Consider the following 23622-nt stretch of genomic DNA (forward strand, 5'->3'; position numbering starts at 1 on the left):
CATGTGTTGATGGTTTTAATGTGTATGTACATCCTTTCCACCGCAAATACTTTAAAAAAACAAGCCCGGCTTTGAAAACCAAAAGGAAAGGGTTGTCTAAACGTAACTTGAGTACTCAGAGGGCGTGGGGCGGTGGGGAGTGCTGCTGGCCTGTCTCCCCGGCAGTCGTGTTGCTGTCCTCTGTGTGTGGAATGCTCTGCTTATACAGCTCTCAACAAGAAGCTTTTACAGCCCCACATGAAAGGGCAGCGACTTGACGGCTGAACAAAAGCCTCCACCTCCCCGCTGGGAAGAGGGGGGCAAAGCAAACTGCTCACAAAGCTGCAGCAGTTGAAATGAGTCACCGCACGCGGATTCAAAAGTTTGCAGGAGTACGAATCCGCAGCTTCGGTCACTTTCATTGAATGACAAAGCGACCGCTTTCCTGTAAAGGGTGACGCAAAAAAAAAAATGAAGGAAGGTGAGCTTGAGCCTCCAGACGCTTAAAAAGGTGAAGGGAGGGACAGGATGAGACGCAGGACACGTCATTTAACAAGCACCGGGAAAGCAAAGTCACCATATGCCAAGGTATAACCCCACAGGTGCTGCCATCAAATTGTAAGCGCGGGTTTGAAAGCACCATTGCACTTCGCACCAACTTATCAGATATTAGGTGGCAGCAGTAAACGCCCATCTATCACGAAAAAACATTAGCAATAGTTTCTGCTCAACTAGCCAAAATCTGAGGCGCACTAGAACGAGAATACAAAATAAATTGGAAATTGTCTCAGTTTCCCGAATGGGAACGTAGCCACTTGCACAGGGTTGGTAAATGGACGCCCAATAGCTTTGAAATGGTAGGGTTGGATTTACAAAAGCGTTTTACAATGGCGCAATGCAGTTGAAAAAAGCTTTGTAAATCAGGCTCACGATGTCTTAGAAAGGTCAACTGAGTCACGTTTTCGGACTCTAGGTTCCCCAAAAACTCATTTAACATAAAGCTCGGCTGAAAGAAAGCTACTTCTAAAAAGTGAGTGTGACGGGGTAAAGCCCAGCAAGTTAACAAACTACTGCATTCTGGGAGCTGGAGTCTTATTACACTGCAGTTCGGCCAGTTGGTCTTAAACAATTGACACCAATGAGGTCTAAAAACAGGAATGGCATTAAAAGCCTGTGTTGGGGGGGGGGGGGGGGGGGGGGGGGGGGAACCCTGGGGTGCGAAGGTGGAAATTACAGTTCGCCAGCTACATGCGGCCTCTCCTCAATCGCTGTCCTGCGGGTTTTGTGATATTTACGGTGCCTGTATCAAGTAATTTACGGTTAGGTTTTAAATAACAAACGTTTAACTTTCAAGCCGTTGGGCCAAACAGACCCCATTCCCGCCATGTGCGCCTGAGTGGAGTTCCCGGCCTGTGACAGGCGTGCTCTTTGTGAAACATGAAGTTCATTCCGAGGAGGTGGGGGTGGTGGGAAACGCTCCCTCCCAGTCTACGCTGAAACTGCTGGCTTGTTTTGCTCAGCCTGTGAGTCAGTGTGTTTGAGCGCGCGCGCGCCGGATATGAGCCACCCGAGCAGCCCCCGGGCAGCAGGAAGCACGCGGGAGAGAGCCCAGCAGCTGCAGCTGGGCCACGTTATACAGAGCCCAGGCTCAAGCAGCGTGCACGGAGAAGGAAATGCAAAGCGTGCAACGGCCCGGGCTGTTGATTTTTAAACTTTAAAGGGCCCACCCACTCCTCTGCAAGACGCCCTTGTTTTACTGGGTGATCTATAGAGGAGCCGTCATTTTACTCGTTTTTGTGACAGGAATATGTTGGGGCTCAGATCGTGCATGAGGGGGGACACAGGAAGATTTCCCAATGTGGAACAGTCCTTAATCCCAGCAGGGCACCCAACACAAACTGCAGGAGTGCAGTTTCTTACAATTATGCATTTCCATTAAAAATACATTCTGCAAGTTGCAATAAATCACGGTTTAAAACCGAGTTATCACCAAACAGGGTTCTGAAGTTTAAAAAGTACAGACGTTTTAACAGGCAGTGTTTATAAGAAAAGGTAAAGATATGCGTTGTCAAAAACAGACGCTGCCTTTTATCGGGTTGAGGGGGCGATGGGTGAAAGTAACTGCGGAGATATTTTTTGTTATCTGCAATTGAAAACGTGCTGTCTAGGTCCACGTGGACGTGATAGTAACATTTACCTGTGCCTTTAGCAAACTTGGTGAAATGAGCGAGTAAAGAAAGCATGTGGAAAACAAGTGACAGTGAGGGCCCCCCTTCCTTCGCCCTCCCCCCTCTTCTCCCCACACATGACAAAGTGTGAATCAAAATAAAGGAAGGAGGCGCCGGCGTCTCCTTTGTGACGGGGCATTTAATGGGATGGTAATCTCTCCAGCGAGTTTTTTTTTCCTTTGCATTTCTGTCTGAGACATCCTGCGCTCTCTTGTCCTCGCTACCTCCTCCAGGGGGTGGGCGCACTCATCCGGTTTCACCGCACCAGTGAGAGGAGGCGAAGCAGAGGGCAGCTGTCAAACAAGAGGGAAGGGAAGAAAAAAAAAAAAAGCTGGGCCCGGAGTCTGGAGCGGCCCCTCCTTGCTGCAGTTTAATGATCAAACGGTTGTCTGGGAAGAAAGAAGGGAAACACAGGAAGCGGCGCGGCCAGTGAGGCTGTAGTGGCAGTAGTTGTCAGTAGCATCTCTTCCAGCAGCCTGTACCTGTACCCGCGACCCGCCTGACAGGCGAGGGGACTGAGAGGCAGCGCTTGAACTTTCCTCGGTGTGGGTGTGCAGGAGCGCGCGACAGCAGCCCCTAGGCACGCCACAAACTTGTTGCACTTTTGTGTTGGAGGGGTTCAAACTCTGGTTACTACCAACTGGTGCTACAGCCGGGGAACCACCGGAGAAGCCAGGCAGGGGTCTGCTGGGGGCCACATCCCCGTTTACCGGGCGAAGAGAGAGGATTTGCAGATTTTGTTTTACAAAAACTTATTTCTCTCATGTTCTTTCCAACCGGGGAAAGTTTTGAGGTGCGGAGCAGGATGAAAGCGAAGAGAGGTAAGTTGTGGCAGTGAGTCAACGCTAGTTACTGTGTTGCTGGGAAGCCGGGCGTGCTTGCTTGTCTTGACAACATATGTAGTCGAGTGCCAGGGGCGCAGCCTTTCAAGCTAACGGGGCAGGGGGGCGTCTGTCTGGCCTTTTCATTAATTGTGGGGAGGGGGAGAGTGGTACTTGTTTCATGGACTATATAATCCTGGGGTCTAAAGTTTCCTGAGGTGCCAGTAAACACACCTCAAAGGTAAGTGACACATTATCCTAAATGTGTCTTGTTCGACTTGAAGAAAAAAAATAACCGCCCCCCACAACCCCGTGGGAGTTTTGAGCAAAGACCACGAGGCAATCTGTGTGGATGGTTTCAACTTTGGGGTGACCCGCTGCACAAAGAGGCGTTTTGTGCGAGTTTCGGCTCCAGACAAAACACGCTCAGCCCTGTTGTTGGCCCTCTGTACGTCTTGGTGCTGCTGCTGGCGCGCTGTCAAAAACGAGGCGTTCAGCTGCCTGCGATCCCAAACGCTCCCGTGTTATTTACTACTTTAATTCCTTGTACCTCCTCTCCCCCCCAATACTTTATAGCAGAAGGTTCTTTTCAAAGCACTTCACCTTTCAATTTCTATGTATTTTCTCTTTTTCTAACTCGTCTGTGGCCCCCTTTGTCGAAGCCTCGTGTGCAGCCCGGTGCTGGGCTCTTTGTCTGCACCACAGCATTCCTGGCAGGGAGGCGTCATGTGTTTGTTTTCAACTGCTGCCGCGCTTCGGCCTTGTTCCCGTCCAACTTTTTTGTCCACTTTTTTTTTACTGTAGCATGCCGGTTTGTCGTTTCATATTTGCATGCAGGAAATATGACGTTTCAGTTGTTTCGGAATTGTGTAGTTTCTTTTTAAACTAATGGCCCCTGTGTTCCACCCGCCCACGACTAACCCACGAGGCTTAAAAAAATCTTCCATTCAAGCATGTACCTCTTCCAACGCAGGGGGCAAAAGGTGCTGGCATTTGGTATGTGCACCCAAAATGTTCACCTTTCAACGTTCATTCCATTCGTTGCAGCGATCAAACTGAAATGTGGACACGTGTGACATATCGAACACATGAGAATGACGCGTCAGTCTCCCTTTATTTGTTACTTGTTCCACGGCACGCTAAACTATTGCCAATTTTGCTGGGAGACTACGCCCCTAAAACGTCCAATGTGTCAATTTTGTAACCTGTTAGTTGTCCCGTCTGTGAGAAGTCGGTGTGTAGCAGGGCAGCGTGGTTGTGATTGCTGTGCGTGCTGCGGCGCGCTTCCTGCCAGCCATGTGCTCTGTTGTTCTCCTAAGCCCGTGCTGTTCTGACAGGAGGGGGCAGTGCTGCTGCCTCTGACACATCGCGGGGCGAGAGAGCGCGCAGATGCTTGAAACTTAGCAAGTCTCTGGGACAAAGGCGTGCGTTTCTTCCCTACAGACATTTGAGATTGCATCGTTTTGTGCTTCTTCCTGCCCAAAAGGGGACGAGGTCACCCACACACAGGGCGGAGCAACGTACAAAAAGGCGCCTTTCAAAGCAGCCCTGTTTTTAGTAATTTAAAACTCCCCTTTGATCTCTCCACCCCCCTCCCCAACACCGCGGCAAATCTTTCTCTTTCTGCGGGAACCCGAGGAGTTGATTTCGTGCTGTAAGAAAAGAAACTGGTTGGGCTGCCTATTAACCCATTGGATGTGTGTGTTAGGGGGAGGGAGGAGGGCGGGAGAATAGGAGCGGAAAGTCCCTGGATTTCTGTGGGAAGCCAATGCCAAACTCTTCCCCTTTTGAAAGGTCTATCAGCTGTTTTAGCATTCGTCATACTGCTGCAGCAGTGATTTTCAAACTACCAGGTGCTCCCCATCCCTGCAACCAGCAGGGATACCCAGAGGGATGGCTAGGGGCCCGGGCGGCTCTATTAAAAAAAAAAAAAAGCACTGGTAAAGCCAACCGATTTGGCTTTTTTCTGCAGGCATTGGATATAGTTAGTTGCTATTCAAAGTTGGAATGGTACTACCTGGCCATAAGTTTTCAACAGCTGGAACATTGTCTGAGTATATGATAGCGGTACCTTCCAAAACATTTATTTATTTCCATTTATAAAGCGCACTGGCAGCCCAGGGGCATCGAGGCGCAGTTGCAAGAGAGTGACTTAGTTACAGGTTACAACATTGCTTCTAGTTACATGAGGTGTAGCAGGTTTGGAGATGGTTACATGGGTGGCATAGTATATACAGGACAGTTATTTGGATAGGAAGCAGTGATACATGGAGGACAAGTCAACGCATTTAGAACCCTATGGGTCAATAATGGGAGAGTTCAAATGAACAGTCATGTTTTGATTTCTTTACGGAAGTCTAAGTGGGATGAGATCCCTCTGAGGTTGGGTGGAAGGGAGTTCCCCTGGGTTGTGGTGATGAAGAGGAAGCTGGAGCCTCCCGCAGTGCTTTTATGACCGTGGGCACAGAGTAGGGATGTAACGGTATAACGGTATACCTTTTTAAAGATACCGTGAACCTATAACGGTATACCTTTTAAAGATACCGTGAACCACTTAATTGAACAATAATGACCGTCACATTGTTTATACCGGTACACCGTTTATACCGTTAAGTGTGCTTTTCAATCTGATTTGGAAAGGCTGCAGTAAGCAGATGCTGTGCAGTCTTGGTCTTGCACTGTTGGATGTGCCGTCTGCCAAGTAGTTTCAGTTGGCGCAGTTTTTAATGCCATTCCATAAACCACACGTGCCTGTCACACAATCAATATGTTAGCAATAGGAATAATAAATACAGTTCCAAGAAGGAAAGGGGTTTACTTTGGGTTGGCGGCTTTGGGGTTTATATATTTATAATGGATGTTTTCTAAACATATGACAATGGGGGATTTCCATGATTCTATCATTGAATTTACATATAATAAGGCACACCGCAAAATTCACTCATCTCTGTGGGCATTCCCGGCTGCCATACCAAAGGGTAACATGTCCGTGATTACTGAACACCTTTTGGCCCACAAGTAAACTAAAAGCAGAGAGAGAGAGACACAGAGAGAGAAAGAGAACATGCAAACAAGTGTATAGTACCAGCAGCCTCCATTGATCTGTGGCATGCAGGTTATCAAGATGGCAACATGGTCATCTTCACCAGTAGCCAGTGGGGGAGCTAAAAGCCTAAATGACCACTTAAGAAAAGCTATTCAGTTTGCTTTGCCAGTCGCAGCAGGCTCCTCCTCCTCTCCACACGTGTGTTTGTTTGGTGGAAGCAAGGGGTGGCATTTCAGTGGAAAGTATGTTGAAAAGCCCAATTCTGGCCCTGGGTGCCTGGTTTTGTTTGTGATGATGAATCTGACAATTTATGACCTTTTACAAAATATTTGTTAAGATTAGTTAACTCCACCTGCTATACCGCGATAACCATGATATACTGTCATTTGGCAAGAAGGTCATCGTACCGACATAAAACTAATACCATGACATCCCTAGCACAGTAGGTTGGTGTATGGGGTTCTAATTAGTCTTTCTTTGAGGGGTCTGGTGAATCTCTGAAACAGGTATTGAGGAACTGCGTGGTGGATGCTTGTATGGGTGAGGGCCAGTGTTTTGAATATGACGCGTTCTTTGACTGGTAACCAATGGGCCTGTTTCCTGGCAGCTGAGATGTGTTCCCTTCTAGGGATACTAATGGCAGCCGAGAGTGCATTATTTTGGCCAATTTGTAACTTTTCAATGTTCTTTGTGGGGTTCCCGACCAGGAGGGCGTTGCATTGCATACCTTTACATTAGGCTAAATGCTATACATCAGGTGGCTGAAGGCACGCTTGGTTTAAGACATTTTTATTACACCAATAGCACATTTTCATCTGCAATTAAGCCATTAACTCTCAGACTGCTTCAAAATAACACTGCCTTTATCAAAGTTCAGTGACACTACTTGACAGAGCTTGCTCAAAGAGATACTAACTAGGTGGATCTGTCCTGGGTGCAGAAGGACAGGTGTTGGTTGGGATTGGCCACTCCTGATCGGCCTTGTTCACGGCTAGGAACACTTGTGTAAAGGCATGTTATAAATGACATATATCAATTTAATATGGCTGTGAGAAATCAATGGGTCTGTAAATAACCAAACACCACCCCCAATCTGTGTCCCTCCTCTCATGTCATCTCTTGCCTAGCTTTACTCCAATTCTACAGTTTTGGTTCAATAATAGCCAAAACGAAAAGGAGGTACTCAGAATGTCCAGCGCTCTGGGTGTGTAGGGGATTTGTTTTGGCCAAGGGGAGCTCTGCATAAGAAGTTTGGAAGTGATTGTGCCGCACTGCACCTTGTTTGGAGTGTTAATGGCAAATTTCCTTAAAAAGGGAACACTTTTATACTTGTCAAGCGTGAATAATAATACGCCCAATGCAATTCAATATAAAGGAAAGGCACTTCCATGTTGGAAAACTTTGTTGTATCCTGTCGCCTTGTTTGCTTGTCTGTATGTATTTCGCTTGCCTGGGCTCGTCGTGCTTCTTCCATTTGCGTCAACTGGGAAGCTTCAGCTACCGTCTTTGCGTGTTGGGTGCCCGAATGCCACCCTTTTCATTGGCCATTGGGGGGGCTGGTTTCAGTGCTGCCATGTGGAGTGTGATCAGTCTGCCCGGTAACTCCAGCTGTTGTTTTTTTGGAAACATTGTATCCAGTGGTTGGGATGGAACATACTCCTGCTGAACATTTGAGCAGTCCCAGTTTCGAATTCGACCCTTTACTATGTAGAGCAGCGACTGCCCATGTTTGGACCTTCTCCTGATATCTCCAATAAACAAGAGGACCATCTCCGTTCGTTACAATAGGCAACATGTTTTGACACACATGTGCAGGCTAATCAAAACTACGATGACAACACTCCAATCGTTGTCAAACTGACAGCGACTTGCAAGTGTGCAGATCTCTCCAGCAGCTGCATGCCCTGCAGTAAACAGCTGGATGAGGGCCAACAAGCGTAAACGGAACTCATTCAAGTTATGCGCCCTCTGTGCCGGCCGGCATCCAGATGTAGTGTTCCATTTGGTCCTTGCAACTGGCACAGGGCTCTCTTTCAGCTAAGCAAGTCAATCTTTTCCGGGTTCTTCTCAGCAGTGACCTGTCGCTGTAGCCAATATTGTCTGTCGCTCCAACGGGGGTTCTACAGCAACGAACCATGATGCAGATTCTTCCTTGATTCCAACATAAACATAGAATTCCATCCGTTGTGGGACTCTTATTATCCGGGCTAGTTCATGCAAAGGGCATTTATTGTGGCCTTTCCGCCCATCTTCTCATGGATCTTCAGCAGCCCCAGAACACAGCTGCAGGCTTCTTCTCCAAACAACATTGTAAAGACCATAATCACATGTGGGCCCTCTGGCTCCTGTTGGATTGACTTCTGCTCTACAAATGGCTGCAATTTCATTATTAACTGCCAACCCTCCCCCCCCCCCCCCCCCCCCAGCAGCACACTAAGGGTCTCGCGGAGAGGGGTGGGAGGAGCTGGCGTTGCAACCACTCTCTTCATGCCTACATGCAGAAGAACATGGCTATAGGGCAGTGTTTTTGTTTTTAGAGATCTGCTCTCCCTAACTACAGCCGCCTGCAACCGTTACTGCCCCCTGTGTGGACCATGCTTGACAGTAACATTCTGGAATCCCAAAATTGAGAAAACGTTACTGTTGCCAGATAATCGGACAGCCTCCATCATGTTTACTGCAGCCCCCCCTCTCACTTTAATTCCCAGCACTGGCACCAATAGCCTCTATATGGTAAAGAACTTCTCAGTATGTGTTAGCATGAGCTAGGCCAGCCTTGTAACTGTGCTGCAACAACAAGAAGTAAAATAATGTTTACTCACTTAGATCTGTCCATGTTGGGAGTAGGTGGGTTTGTGTCTTCAACCTAAACAATTCCACAAAGAAGCTTTGTGCAAGGTAGAACAGAAGGGCAGATCACAGGTGTCTTCCTCCAGCACTCTACCATTTTGCAGGGTTGGTTGTGACCTCTAAGGTGGCGTGTGCCCAAGGTGTCCCATTTCTGGGAGTCAAGCAGACAGTACGGAGATGTTAGAGCTGTTTAGCAGCAAGAATCCTTGCAGCCACTTGAACTTGTAGATGCAAAAGAGGCTGGGGAGGAGGGGCATTTTTTATCGTATGTTCCTAGCCTGAAGGAGGCACGTGAATATCGAAGCACACCAGAGGTTGTCCCCCAGTCCGGCTAGGAGGTCGCATTAGAGCGTATCCTATTCACACGTGCACTTAAGCCATCTTAACTTGATTTGAGTTGCTGCTGCTGCTATGGCCAGCTACAGCCGGAGAAGGAGCACGTCTACACTAATGATCAAGGGGCAGTTTTTCTCCTTTTGCTACAGTTTTCTAAGGGTTTGGAGAGGAGGTGAGATGTTCGTCTGCAGTCTATGCCAAAGCCTAAAGCCCGAACCTAAGAATCGTCTGAGGTTGCACTCTCTCCGGTTTGAACCCCAGCTGCCAGTATTAGCAGGGGCGAGTTGTCACTACCACAAGAACACTGCCAGCATCACTGAGAGTTGCGAGTGACATTTCTGTTTGCATGCTCTTTGTGTGACTGGGAAACTACAGCACGCTCTCATCTTGTAAGAAGCATGTCTGGATTTTCATGTTTAGTGGTTGTTGTAAACTGGTGGGCAAGATATAGTCCAAGCACAGACAAGCTGTGAGCCACTTGAGGTATGATGAACCAGGTAAGTTTTAATATGTACAGTGCATTGGTTCCAGTTATTCTTCAGTTATGCACATGGAGATAACACCACCCACCCTCCATCCTTTAGCACACCCAGCTCAGGCCCCAAATGACACTCTCAGAACTCTCACACTGCAAACACTCATCAAAGTTCTCCTGAGCTGTCAATCACTCCAAGCACTAACATTCTGTCAGCATACATGGTTTGCCAGCAGGACAGACATTTAAACCTCACATCATCTCCCCCTCTACACACACACACCCACCCAACACCATTCAGTCCAATCGTACTGTTACCTTCCACACCAATCTAGAATGTAACAATACACAGCGCACCCAACAGGTGGGGAACCACGGGTTGTCTATCATCAGAACCATGATGCACACCTAATGGATGTAGAGCGCGGGCCAATCAAACAAGGTCGCCTACATTGGCGTGCTGGAGTTCCTATATCATGAGCACGGAATGCCTACAATAGAAGTGTAATTATTATTATTATTATTGGTAGTTTAGAGGGCAATGTGCACCAACAAGATAGCCTCTCATTGTTCAGCACGGGAAGAAGTGTCAGCTGCTGAAATAGATTCAGAGTGGGGCAATTCCATATCCTGAAGCCAGAACAAAAGGCTTGTCATAATAAGTAAGTGGCAAGAATGTATTTTGATTCTCTAATGCAGTCGAGGTGTTTCTGTCAGGTGGCAGTAAACTGCAAAGCCGAAATACCAAATGGTATCCATATTGACAGCTCATGCTTGTTTTTATGATGCCCCATTACAAAATGCACATAAAGAATAGTGCAAGTAAATTACAAAGTTCAACATTAATTTTTGGCATGCAGTATCTTTCCACGCCGCCTTCGCTATGATCTTTTTTTTTTTTTAATATGAAACTGGAAATGAGGGTTTAAGAGTGCCTTAAACACATGTTTCTAATTATTTCTGTCAAGAAACACAGGGATACTCTTTGTAAAGTCCTATGTAGTTGGTAAGAATCGTGCCCCTCCAGACACCAATTCCACCCCAAATGCATAAAATACTATCTAAAAGGGTACATGGACAGGCATGCATTCTGTTTAGCACTACGCTGTTCCTGTCGAATGTGGAACATGGTGCAGCAAGTCTCCTACACTTCTGGGAGCTACTTGGATCTTTGTACCCCTGAAGTGCCTGGTTAGTTTGACGCCAGGACACCTGAAGCTACTTCTGACACCCAAGGCAAATTGATGCCCTACAAACATACCAATGCAACAAAACCACTGGGTGTTTGGGATTACTTCATAACGACTATTAGGACACATCTAGAAGACATTAAAGCATAATAGGTGCCATAAAATGGGCAAAAAGTTATAGTTTGCATCTCATGTGCAAGTTAAATTTCCGGCATGCTGTATGTTTCCAGAGCTATATTCTGCTTACTTGCTGATACCTGATAACCACCTGATGCTGTGTGCTCTTGCTTATCAAATATTGATTTTGATCCCTGAACAGAGAGTAGAGGCATATCGAGCACACTGAACTATGACTGGGGGTAAACCCAGCTTCTCCTTCACTGCTACTTTAGATCTGAAAATTAGGTGTCATGTGACGTCGGATTTACAGCCTGGAGGCGTGTACAATCTGAAAGTAGCAAGCTGGTCCCAAGTGCAGGAGTGATGGTTGAGGAATTTCTGGAGGCGTGGACAATCTGAAAGTAGCAAGATGGTCCCAAGTGCAGGGGTGATGGTGGAGGAATTTCTGGAGGCGTGGACAATCTGAAAGTAGCAAGATGGTCCCAAGTGCAGGGGTGATGGTGGAGGAATTTCTGGAGGCGTGGACAATCTGAAAGTAGCAAGAAGGTCCCAAGTGCAGGGGTGATGGTGGAGTAATTTCTGGAGGCGTGGACAATCTGAAAGTAGCAAGATGGTCCCAAGTGCAGGGGTGATGGTGGAGGAATTTCTGGAGGCGTGGACAATCTGAAAGTAGCAAGATGGTCCCAAGTGCAGGGGTGATGGTGGAGGAATTTCTGGAGGCGTGGACAATCTGAAAGTAGCAAGATGGTCCCAAGTGCAGGGGTGATGGTGGAGGAATTTCTGGAGGCGTGGACAATCTGAAAGTAGCAAGATGGTCCCAAGTGCAGGGGTGATGGTGGAGGAATTTCTTTGGGCGAACCGTACCCATGCCTTGGGGAGTCAAGAACGTTCAGATAGTGCACGTTGTGTTGCAGCTAGGACAATGATTCTTCACAGTGCATGTTTCAGAAGAAATTAAATGGTCTGCAAATTACTAGGAGCTTTTTTAGCTCCTCCTTGTACCCTCGTTTGCTTGGCAGCAGCAGTGACTAGGAGCTACTTTTGACACCCCAGGCAGCTCGTGCCATACAAACCAACCCATGGGACGGCACACTCAGTTTAATTTGGAACGTGTATAAATATTGGGCCACCTCAGGAAGATATTTCACCTTAATGGGTGAAATATAATGGCTGCAAAGTTATGATTTGGCTCTGGGGTGTAAGTTAAATTCGCAGCACACTGTGCACTAACTTGTTCCTTGTTTGCAAGGGGTAGCACCTACTCGCTGCGCTGATTAATGCCCAACGCCCAGGAGCTGCATGTAGCTACTGCTCGTCAAATCTTTATTTCAATCCCTTTTGAAAGCTTCGTCTACTCAAAACCAACTACATTTATACACCTTTGGTTCGGAGCCAGATTGCTAGTTGTGTTATTATATTTGATCATGTGTCCTGTAGTGTTACTGGGTTTTCTGTTTTGCTATGGTGTTGTCTGCTTTTATGTAGCACTTGATGTTTGTGGTGCATGTATACATTAAAACGGAAAGCCTGAAAATTAGTCAATATCTGTAAATATTGAGTGGGCCCCCTGAAAATGATAGACACCCGTGGTCAATCACTGGGGTATCTGAAATATATCCATCTTCAGGCACTAGTGATCGAGGGCATACGCAGACCCAGGTCTCAAATGGGCACTAGCTAGTGATGGTAGATTATTGGCAAGTAAGACATTGTGTGCCGCTTGTGTATAATTGATGGCAAGTGACTGTTTTAAGGCTGGCTAATAGCTTGCAACTTGAGTTTTTGACCCTTAGCAGGTTAAACTGTAGGTACGCGTTTCATAAAAAGTCAACTTTTTCAGGTACCTGGTGTATTTCTTCATAGAATTCGCCCCCCTACATCCAGCAATCCTGACTTTATCTACCTACTCTTGGTTGGATGATGAACGAGCACTCGAGCTATCGAAAACACTATCCTTTCTTAACCTTAGATTGGGTCCCTCTTCTTTATCTGCTTCCTGTTTCCCCCACTGCTTCACCTGTTCGTTTTCCTTTCCTCTTGGTAGCCTGGCTAGGGAAAAAATACACCAGCTTGCAGACAAGCCTAGTTGCTTTGAAAACACTGCAGTGGTTGTTTGACACAGTATGGAAGATTTAAAGAGCAACATAAGTTATGGTCACCTTCCTACACACACACACCTCTGTGTCGCAGGTAAACAACTCACTTGCGTTTCTTTGTTCTCACGTGACCTCTGTTACACTGACATCATGGTTGACAGAAGGCTCCTTTTCATTGCAAAATTTCCCGTAGAATTCCCCTTGCCGAGCATGGGCAGGTATGGGTGATGAGGTGGACATGATTTCGAAATTTGTGGCGGGGGGGGGGGGGCGCGGGGAGGACAAAAATCCAAAATACCGACAGAGGTGGCGCCCAAGGTCATGCTGTGCTGATATTTCTGCTGTAGTGGCATCCCCTCTCCTTGGTTTTGACACAATATTTCCCTTACACGTGGGTGAATGCCACAGGTCGTGTAGTTCAGAGGTTTTGTGGGCGTCTGGGAGTGTGAGCTGCTTAATTATTGTTTTTTACAACTTTGCTCACCTTGTGGTTTCAAAAACTACACGATGCAGCTACAAGCAGAAGGCCGGGCCTGCTGACGCAGAATATACTGGGAAGACAAATGCTCTTTAATTACATTTTCACACAGATTCCAGGACTTTATCTTCTCCCCTGGTCCAAAGCATTCACGATTTAACAAAAATGGATGGGAACATTCTTTTGAATGCCATTTTCTAAAGAGTCGCTGAAGTGTGGTAATTGAAGCCATTTGGGGCCGGTGGTGGCTATTGAGAGTGTGCATGGATCACAAGAATACGGACATTTCTGGAAGGCTTAAAGCACTGTTTAGATCTGTGGTGTTGTGAGAGGATGAAATAATTTCTAGTTTGTGATTGGTCTGTGACATCGTAAGTCTTTAGGGACGTGTTTAATTCGCACCTAGGCATGAAATGGCTTGATGCTAAACAGCCCCCTGCCATGTGATGACCTCAGCCATTGCGGGCTTGATAGCCAGTGCCTCTTTGATTTGTTATTCATTATGCGCCTATGCACAAGTGTTTCAAGGGAGGACCTATGTTGTCCACTGCTGCACAGCTGCACCATACCCCAGCGACTGATGACCATATCTCTGACAAAACACAATCTCTGATCATTTTAAAGTACTCCTTCCTGTGTGCCAGAAGCCCTTTTCCTTAATGCTTAAACAAACACTCTCTATGCCTATGGGTACGTTTGACTTCAACTATTTTCAAACTTAATTTGCAGCCTGCAGCTGCTTTTGTATGATCACTTGCGCGTACCTACCTACTTTCATGGACACCGTGGTATTTACTTCTATGGGAAATGTGTATTTCCTATGCTGGATTTCGGGGACTATCCCAACCTTAACATGGACGACTGTGATGCCTGCAGACTGTTTGTGTCCGATGTCGGCCATGTATACTATTTGGGGTGTCAGGTGGACTTGATGGTAACTCTGTAGTCCGTTTGTGACTAGACACTCTCACATCCTGAACTAAGGGGTCAAGGAATGCCTCCACCAGCAGTGCATTACCCCTGGAAGGAATTCTAATATGAATATTGGTGCCTGATCTGAATAGGAACTTTTGTGGTAAAAATCAATCTTTTGAATGTGCATGAATTACTGGGTGCACTTGTCTAAAAATACTCGTATTGGGAGTGGGAATTTACTTTTTTACACCTTACTTATAATATTGGGAGTAAGATATTCCTACTTCAAACTCTTATCTGGAAGCCTGTGAGAGATACATTCGGACACTTTGACAGCTCTCATATCAAGCTACAGTAATTCCCTTCTGTCTGGCCTCCCCCCCGTTACTTTCTCTCCATACCAGTCACTCCACGCATATTTGCATGGTGCCACCCATAAACCACTTATTTCACCCTCCTTACCAGCTCCTAAAGACTTCAATTGGATTACCAACAAACATTTTACGAAGGTATGCAGCTCCCGGTCTCCTCTTCTGAATCTGTTCCCAGAACTTCTGTACAGTAATTTTGGAATGGGCATTGGTGACGCAAGTGCTTCTCCACCAAAAAAAGGACCCACTGGAGCATGCTTGATCAGTTCCAGGCGTAATGCTAGTTCGATGGATAGCCTTTCAAAATGTGTCATTTGTATGTGCAAGGATGGACTGGTCTCGTATTGCTTTCTTCAATTCAAAGGGAGTCTACAGAAAATGTTCACGTTTTTGCCCATCCCTTTGGCCACGTTTTCTTCTCTGACCTCTTTTGGTGGTGAAGAGATGTAAAAAGCTTTGAGATAAGAGTGCTAAAGAAATGCGGTTCTTTTTAAGAACACACTGTTTGCAAACCTGCCTCAGGCCTCTCCCTTCACATGCAACCTTTCAAAACAAGCCAACTGCAGGCTGAAAATGTTATGTCTATGCCAACCTATGAAATGTGCTTGTCATGAAAACACCCGCAATTTCAGGTGGTGGTGTACCCCTCTCGCCCCCCCCCCCCCGCAACGCCCTTTTTCAACATTCCTACCTTATCGTGATGGGACAACACGCCCTACCAGGGAGGTCAGCTCAGCCAGAACTATTTACTCCAAACACGGGAAGTGACGCATGCTGTATTATGTCAAATGGAGCTCCAGTCAAGTAACTTTACCCGTTTCCTTGTTATGCCATTTGGAATTTATACCGGGCACTGCTGCAGTTTGCATGGTGTCCAAGGGCTCTGGCGCGTCTGAAAGAGAGTGCGTGGCATATGGTCTAGGCTTACTTTATCCCCATTTTAGGCTATAAGATGTACTGTTGGATATGCTATTACTACTCTATGCACGAGTAACACAAATTGCTGGGATTTGATTAGTCCTCTTCCCTCCCTCAAGGTGGGCCTGATGCGGACCAAGAACCTTAAACTATTTGTAATGATTTTAAATTAAATGTTGAATTCCATATCAAGTAATAACTCCTCGCTAATGTGACCAAAGTGTCCTTGGGTTCAGCACATGCACGTGGTTTCAGATGGTTTGTGGGTGTCTGAATGTAAAAATGTAGGGATAGTTGGTAGAAAGGTTTCCACATACAGGTGTCTTAGTGTAGTGGCCAAACAGTTTGCCAAACAAGGCCTGTATTTAACGCCTGCCTTTTTATCTTTGTAAAGTGGTACTACGTTACGTTTTAAAAGGAAAAAGTTGGAAGTCAGTTTGATACTGGCCACTGTCTGATGCCTCTCTTTTTTGCATCTAGGGACTATATCGGGTAGCGAGACCGATGATGATGACGGTATGGATATACCACTTGATCTTTCCTCCACGGCTTGCTCGGGGAAGCGACGAAGACGTGGCAACCTACCCAAGGAGTCAGTGCAAATCCTCAGGGGCTGGCTATATGACCACAGATACAACGCCTATCCCTCGGAGCAAGAAAAAGCAGTGCTGTCGCAGCAGACGCAGCTATCCACGCTACAGGTATGTGTTGTGAATAAGCACGTATCTATATTGTTGTGTCCTCAACCAAGGTGAAACCAGATTGAACCTGAATTTTGGACCCTAATCTATGGGTACCCATGTGTAAAACAAAACAGGGTGACTGAGTGTACACATTTAATCGTAATGAAGGTTGTACAATCGACCTTTAGTTGCAGATTCAATTCTCCCTCTACGTGTGGCGGGCTCTCAAATTTTCTGTTTCATATTTCTTCAACAATATTTTTCTCTTTCCTCGTGTACTTTTACGAAAACACGCCCACTAATTTTTTTGAATTTCTGCTGTTTTGCTGTGGCCCTTCCATTCACTGGTACCACTGTCATGAGTACCCATTCTGGGAGTGACTAAATTATTATTCGAGAGTGATGGGGTTTTGAATTGGTAGAGTCAAGGATTTGTGGGGTAGGAACTTTACAGCTGTGTGTCTTCATCTGTCCCCATAGTGTCAGTCTTCAACTATTCCTAAGCAAAAGTTTTGCCATTCAACTTTTGCACCTGGGTAAGAATTTAACTCCATAAAAGAACATCAGCTTCACAAAAGGTGACTCTGAAAGTTGAGGTTTAAATCTGTGTTTACCAGAGTCCCATGCCCTGAAGAAATGCATATTTTAATTACTACCACAGACCTGTTTGATAAATGTGGTCATTCTTATGTTCCCAAACTGCACATTGGTTTTATGCAAAGCAGCCAACATCCTATATTCACAGCACCCACATTATTCGACACTTAGCCCCCCCCCTCACCACTGACAATCACCCTCCACCCCCGTGGGGGACTGGGTTCCCCCACCTATACATTTTGTCCTATTCAAGAACTGGTTTAAATTTTTTTTTTCCCTGAAGTTTTCGATAAAATCCGGTTTAGCTCAGCATGTTTTTCTACCCAATATCATGTTTCAATTTAGCACTTTGCTCCGAATATTCTGGGTGTTACCACAAGTAATTTTTTCAGAAAGGAGTTGCACCCAAAGGCCAACTGAATATTTTCTAAATCTGGTACAGTTTGGAGCTACAGTGTGCAAAACTGAGGGCACCGTTTTTATGAAAATTGACTGGATGCTGCAAGGCACGATATTACTCTGGATGCCCCAACACGCAGTGGCCAATGTAGTGGGACATGGCATCATTCACGAAAATCTGCCGAACCTTTGTTTCGTTTTGAGGTTTTTATTTCATTTTTTTTTAACAATTTGAACTCTGCTTCCTTTGGCAATGTGTGTCCAAAAATGCGGTTTTCTAACGGAACCTCAACATTCTATTATTCCACAGTGACAATATAAATTACACATGCTTCAGATGTGATCCATTCTGAATGTTGTTCCCGCAGACACCACGGAAGCAGCACTGAACTGTATAATTTCAGCAGCGCAGATTGGGAAGATGTGAAAACATAGGGACAGACCCATCCATCCCTAACAATCCAGACCTGGCACTATCTGATATCTGAGCGCTGGCGACTCCAGAGCATGGACCAAAAACAAGCAGCCCTAGAAGTGGGGGTCTTAATCCTCCTCCTGATCAGTTAGATAGGTATTGCATAATTATAATATCATTGAACAATTTTCCAACAACAGATAGAAAGGGTTGCAGCACGTATGAAGCATAGACTGGAACTTGGAGTGACGCTCTTGCTGCATAGACTGGAACTTGGAGTGACGCTCTTGCTGCTCGTGCAACTTGGTTTTGTTCCAGAGATGCAAAGGGGCCGGCTGAAATGTCATGCTCGACATACAGGAGGCGAGTCTTCCTCAGTGGAGATGTGATTTGTTCCCTAGAAGGGGTGTTCCTAATGATTTTGGCCGCAGTATTAAGAAGAACTTATAGCGATTGCAGAACATGAAGATCTCCGCCTAGCATATCACTTACGATGCAGCCAGCTACAGACTCTAAGGGACAGAACTTTTGAAGAGGCATGTTGGTAGAACTAATAATAGCATTTATGATTCATGTGAAAGTTCACGGATTGTGAGCAGTAAACGAGCAATCTCAAAGATTTAGCCCATTTTTGGAGAAGGAATAGTGGCATTGGAGATGGTGACCTGCAAATAAGCTTGGTTTTACCCTTACCTAAGTTTGTGTAGAAGAAAGTAGAATACATTCTGCAAGTCTGAAAGTGATCAGTATATCACCACATAATTCTGGAAGTAAACCCCTTCTCTTAACAAGCCAATTGTGCAAAGGCTTGGTATAGATATTGAACTGAAGGGAGGACAAACTAGACCCCAGTGGAACACTGTGGTTGACAATGGACCTAAAGGACTTGCTCGTGTGAACCCTTACTTTTGAGCATCTACCACTGGGAAAAGATCTAACCCAGTCTTCATGATCATTAGATTTGTGTCTCCTGAAAAGACTAGGTGCCAAGCGACGGCGTGTTTGCTTTCTTCTGGCGAGCAAGTGGTGAGATGTTGCATAATTTTTTTTATTGCGTAATTGGATTTCTCTGGTTTGTATGGCCGATTGTTTTAGCTGCACTCGGTGTAGCAAATATGCTTGTAAACAGAAGCAGCTTGAAGATGGAAAGAAAGAAACATGATCTTCAGCTTGAACTGTAGCTTTTTTACTGAGGTCAGGTCTTTGTCATCCAAAGGCATTGTGGGATGAGAATACTTGCAGCTTCCTTGGACTTAATTAGTGCTTCGTTCACAGGCTTTGTGTTTTGGTTGTTCAATATAGCCCTACTTTCCTAAAAATTGACCTTTTCAACCTCCCACATTAGGTGTCCTTCTGGACACATCCGTCTCCTTGACTCACATACTCTCTCGACAGCCTTCACAGCACTCGTGCACAAGCCAGCTCCACATGGGTCGCTAGCAGGGATTTAGCCACCCCTACCTATCTGAGTATGTGTTACAATGCACACCCGAATTGTATAAAGTCCTCTGCCCAATCTCTGAAGCCTCGGCCTTCGGTCCTCCAAGGGCGTTGCCCTACAGCGCTTTGAGGACATACCAATAGGAAAAGGCGCTCTACAAATGCCATATTACATTACATAGTATGTCTTTGCCAGAAAGCAACAAAAAAAGTTGTGATGCAGTACTGTCTCTGAATTTAAACAAGTATGATGACCATACCACCTTGTTTGTCTTTGCCACAGTCCTTCTGAAGTAAATTGAGTCTGAACCATCGAGACCTGCACCCAACCACACAATCTTTTTGCTTTTGTAAAAAGTATTGCCGTTTATACTCCCCCCCCCCCCCCCCCCGCCAGACAGCCCATAACTAGTGCCACACGCAGCAAGGTCTAATAGAAACTAAACTCAAACTCTAGTTGACGGAAATTAAAGCATTTCACAGAGCATTGGGGGAAACTGATGGGACCAAATGCAGCTCATCCTTTTTGCTAAATGCTGCCCTAACTTTTCTGTCTTCCAAGTCCTGCCTGGGCTGTGTTGGATCAGCCCTTGGTCTTACATGCCCTACAACAGCCTGCTCCTGAGCATTTGGCTTGGGCGCCCTTGAACTTTTGGTCCATTAAGGACCCTTCACTTACGATATTTACTTTAACCAGGGTGCTGAGGAATCTGGGAGATTCCTTGGTAAGGATCCACTTTTAAGGATTTCCCCAGACATGTTTGCTCTTCTGCCTGGAGTTTCTCTTCCAAAAGGTGGGTACTTCCTTTCACTTCGTTCAGGTTATTGCTCCTTTCTTTATCGTTTTTTCCATGGTATTGTTACATTCCTTGGGTGTTCAAAGGGCCGTTCGCTCTGCCTAACTAAGGTTTTCTTTTCATTTGTGTTGCAAAGGACCATGCACCCATCTATGTCCCATTTTCCAGGCTCACGTTGATGTTTACCTTTTATTGGCTCTCACTAGGGAATGTTTTTTCCCAGTTGGTGGTTTCCAAGGGATTTCCTTAATGGGCATTGTATTGTGGCCACCTAGGTCACCCCATGACGTGTTTCATCCCCTGCACGTTGCAGGTATGAGTTTACTGCCAAATGAATTTGACTGTAATGTTCAGTGCTAAGTGATGGCTCCACATCTGGATATGGAAAATTCAAAGGTAGCTAATTGATTATTTGTGTGATTGTCTATGGTTGTCGTGGAAGCCGTATTGTACCACTGTGGGGCTTCCTTGGCATAGTAGGAATGAGCAGATTTGCAGATTACTGGCCGTACTCCAAGATCTCTTCCCTATCATTTATTAGTAGCCTCTCGCCCACCCTTCTGTGTGGTTTGTCTTCAACCTCAATTGGTGACTGCTTTGGTGGGTGATGTTTGATATGGGAGATAAGAGGACCTTCCATAAGGGAATGAGCTTTCCATGAAACCGTTGTGAAGAAGTTCAGGCCGGGCAGGCGTTGTCGTGACTGATTCTGGTAAATTAGATCACTGAGTTAAGCACTTGCTGGCTGAGGCCTTTTGTTGATGCACGTTGCATCAAATGTGAATGTTGAAAGAATGCTGCTGAACTAAACGGGCATCGGGCTGCATGCCTACACGGGAAGCCGTGTTGCCGAAACGACGCAGAAGGCATAATTACCTCTAGCACTTAAACCTATAATTAGGCGAGCCCCCCACTTCTGTCAGTGCCCGTGCAGTGTATTTTTCAAATGTTAAGTCGCATGTGTTTCTGCATTGCTGCGTTGGGATGGTGGGAACATGTATTTGTTGAAAGCGGACACCGAGCCTGGCGGTATCTGTTCCTTTGCCCAGGAAATAAGTTAGCTATTTCAGTAGGAACACGTTTCGATGAGGTAATTCGAGTTCTGCTTGTTGACACAGGCAGTTCAACGTTGAAAATCAGTTACCGCGGTGTGTGGGCGGGGAGAGGCTGTTTTCCAAGAGGAAACACTTCCCTGTCATTCAACAAGGAGTACACCGATTAATGCATATGCAAAGGTGGAATAGCGCTTCACAACATATGTCTGGTTTCTAGTGGCCCAAGGCTGTTCAACTGAAGTTTTGTGTAGGGGGGTGGGGTGGGGGCAGTAACTGTTGGCACAGAAGCCGTTTAAAGGGATTCGGTCACTGTTGTCAAATGCCTGTTACTGTATGCATTTCAAAAGTAGATGACAAATATATATATATATATATATATATATATATATACTGAATCTGAGGTTTGTCCTTCTGTTGTTTCCAGGTCTGCAACTGGTTCATCAATGCCCGCCGCAGGCTGCTGCCCGACATGCTGAGGAAAGATGGCAAAGACCCGCACCAGTTCACGATTTCGCGAAGGGGGAGCAAGGTGTCCGAATGTGGCCTACTGGAGTCCCCAACGGGCACCAAAAGCTACATCTCGACGTTCGACGAGCTCTCCTTCCATTCCACGGCTTCCGAGCCTTACTTCATCTCCGCCCCGCCGCCGCTGACTCTCCAACCGTCGCCGCCGTCCGTCTTGGCGCGGCCGTCGGTGATTTGCCACACCACTGTGACGTCGCTAGGGGATGTACCCTTCCGCTTTTACCAGCCTGTTCACCTCGACCAAAGCACAGACCTTAAGCAGGCGGCAGACAATAGTAGTAGTAGCAGCAGCAGCAGCAGCTACACAGACGACGAAACCTCCTTCTACCACGAGGACACCGGTAAATGTGAACTTCGGGCGCATGCTCAGAGCGGACTCTTTAACACCCCTCCCCCAACCCCGCCAGATCTCAACCAGGACTTCAGTGGTTTTCAGCTGCTGGTGGACGTTGCACTCAAAAGGGCCGCAGAGATGGAACTGCAGTCCAAATTTGTGGCCTAACAATCTTTCAGACCAAGAACTTTCGAATGCCCTCTCTCATATGTGCCGTCTGGATTATTTCAAAGACTAATTCAATTATTTGATACAACTGTTATTATTTGCACATGGGATTGCCGAAATGGGGTATCCTGTTATTCGGATGTCTTAAATGGGATGTAGTCATTCCTAGAATAATAACCCTAGAGCTACTGTAGAAACAATTATTTTTCCTTTTTTTGTTTCTTAGTAGATGACACATAATGTGAGATGGTTCCCAAGATTGTGATTTGTTTGTTTGTCTGTTTCTTACATACTGTGCAATATTTAGTGATAAAAATGGTTCCTTTTTGTATCATTCCCGCGAGTCTGAGAAACTTAACAGACCGTCTATAGTAGATTTTTTTTTTTTTTTTTTACAAAACGAGCCTAGTTGATTGACTTTTCACTATGTAAATAAAATATTTTTCTCTAAGGTGATGTACCACTGCGCGTGTTTAAATATATCTGTTTTATGGAGTCTTGCAGCTTTTTCGTACTATTGTCAAGTGTGCCAAAATTCAGGAGAGCACGAACAGAAGGATGCTTCTGGTCAGTGCAAGCAGACTGTCACTCGAACAAGCTACCCCATGCCTTATTCTTTATCTAGGTCTTCCTTCACTTCCACAAAACAATAAAATGTTAATTGATCATGAATAATCTTTTATGCCTTATTCTTCCGTTTCTTTCCCAGTACATAACGCCAAGTGATTATATTTTCGAAGGCGCATTCAATGGCTCATGCTTCGTAAACATGTGTGAGGTCTGCCTCTGCTGGGCTTCTAGTGAGTGTCTTGGCGTGAATGGGGAATTATGTTGTGTAGTTTCCCAGCAACAAGCACTTTGATAAAACAAGGGTGTCCAGATGCGCCCGGACTGTTCTGTAGAAAGCAGAAACCTCTGCAGAGGTAACAGCAGGGGGAGTATTCAGCGTGGCAGGATTGGGGGTGAACAATCGATTTTTATTTTTTTTTAATCCAGGAACTCGGGTTCTCTCAATGTGTGATGAAAGAAGGCAGCAAGACCTAATTCGCCTTCTTAGTAGGCCTCCATGCCCCTCTCCGACAATGACAACTGCTCTCGGTTGCAGCTGGTGAATTTGTAAAATGGAGGGGTATAAATGAATCCCCGAATTCATCCCGAATGAGCGCATCTGAACTAAAAACAGTGAGGTTTTGGCAAGAGTTTCCCCTTGCACATTTTTTAAAATGATGAGTTAAAATTGTGCATTTCAGTAAAAATTTCAGAAAAATGTACAGTTCACACTCTGCTCTGCGGTAGACCTGGGCGAGTCTGGCTGGGCTCGGAAGGCCGTAGATCCCCATAGGGCTCTGGTATGACCCCTCCCCCCCCCTCTCGGATCAGTGCCTG

General features: G+C 45.9%; 1 protein-coding gene across 2 annotated transcripts; it reads left to right on the forward strand.

The window, feature by feature from the left end:
- Positions 1 to 2339: 2339 nt before the first annotated feature.
- TGIF1 (TGFB induced factor homeobox 1) lies at positions 2340 to 22687 on the forward strand. Of its 2 annotated transcripts, none has more exons than XM_069620848.1 (3): positions 2340 to 3028; positions 16304 to 16524; positions 21634 to 22687. In XM_069620848.1, exons 1-3 carry the CDS (start codon positions 2971 to 2973, stop codon positions 22234 to 22236), a joined length of 882 nt encoding a protein of 293 aa, XP_069476949.1. In that variant the 5' UTR covers positions 2340 to 2970; the 3' UTR covers positions 22237 to 22687. The 2 variants fall into 2 exon arrangements, with proteins under 2 accessions (XP_069476949.1, XP_069476950.1); XM_069620849.1 differs by lacking the exon at positions 2340 to 3028 and adding an exon at positions 4417 to 4548.
- The last annotated feature ends 935 nt before the right edge of the window (positions 22688 to 23622 follow it).

The sequence above is a fragment of the Ambystoma mexicanum genome, chromosome 5q (genome assembly GCF_040938575.1).
Source record: "Ambystoma mexicanum isolate Mex_15411 chromosome 5q, UKY_AmexF1_1, whole genome shotgun sequence".
Lineage (NCBI taxonomy): Eukaryota > Metazoa > Chordata > Amphibia > Caudata > Ambystomatidae > Ambystoma > Ambystoma mexicanum.

Coding starts and splice junctions, on each gene's coding strand:
- TGIF1 (XM_069620848.1), top strand. CDS start 2,971: ATGTTCTTTCCAACCGGGGAAAGTTTTGAGGTGCGGAGCAGGATGAAA. Junction 3,029..16,303: donor CAGGATGAAAGCGAAGAGAG/GTAAGTTGTGGC, acceptor TTTTGCATCTAG/GGACTATATCGGGTAGCGAG. Junction 16,525..21,633: donor CGCAGCTATCCACGCTACAG/GTATGTGTTGTG, acceptor TGTTGTTTCCAG/GTCTGCAACTGGTTCATCAA.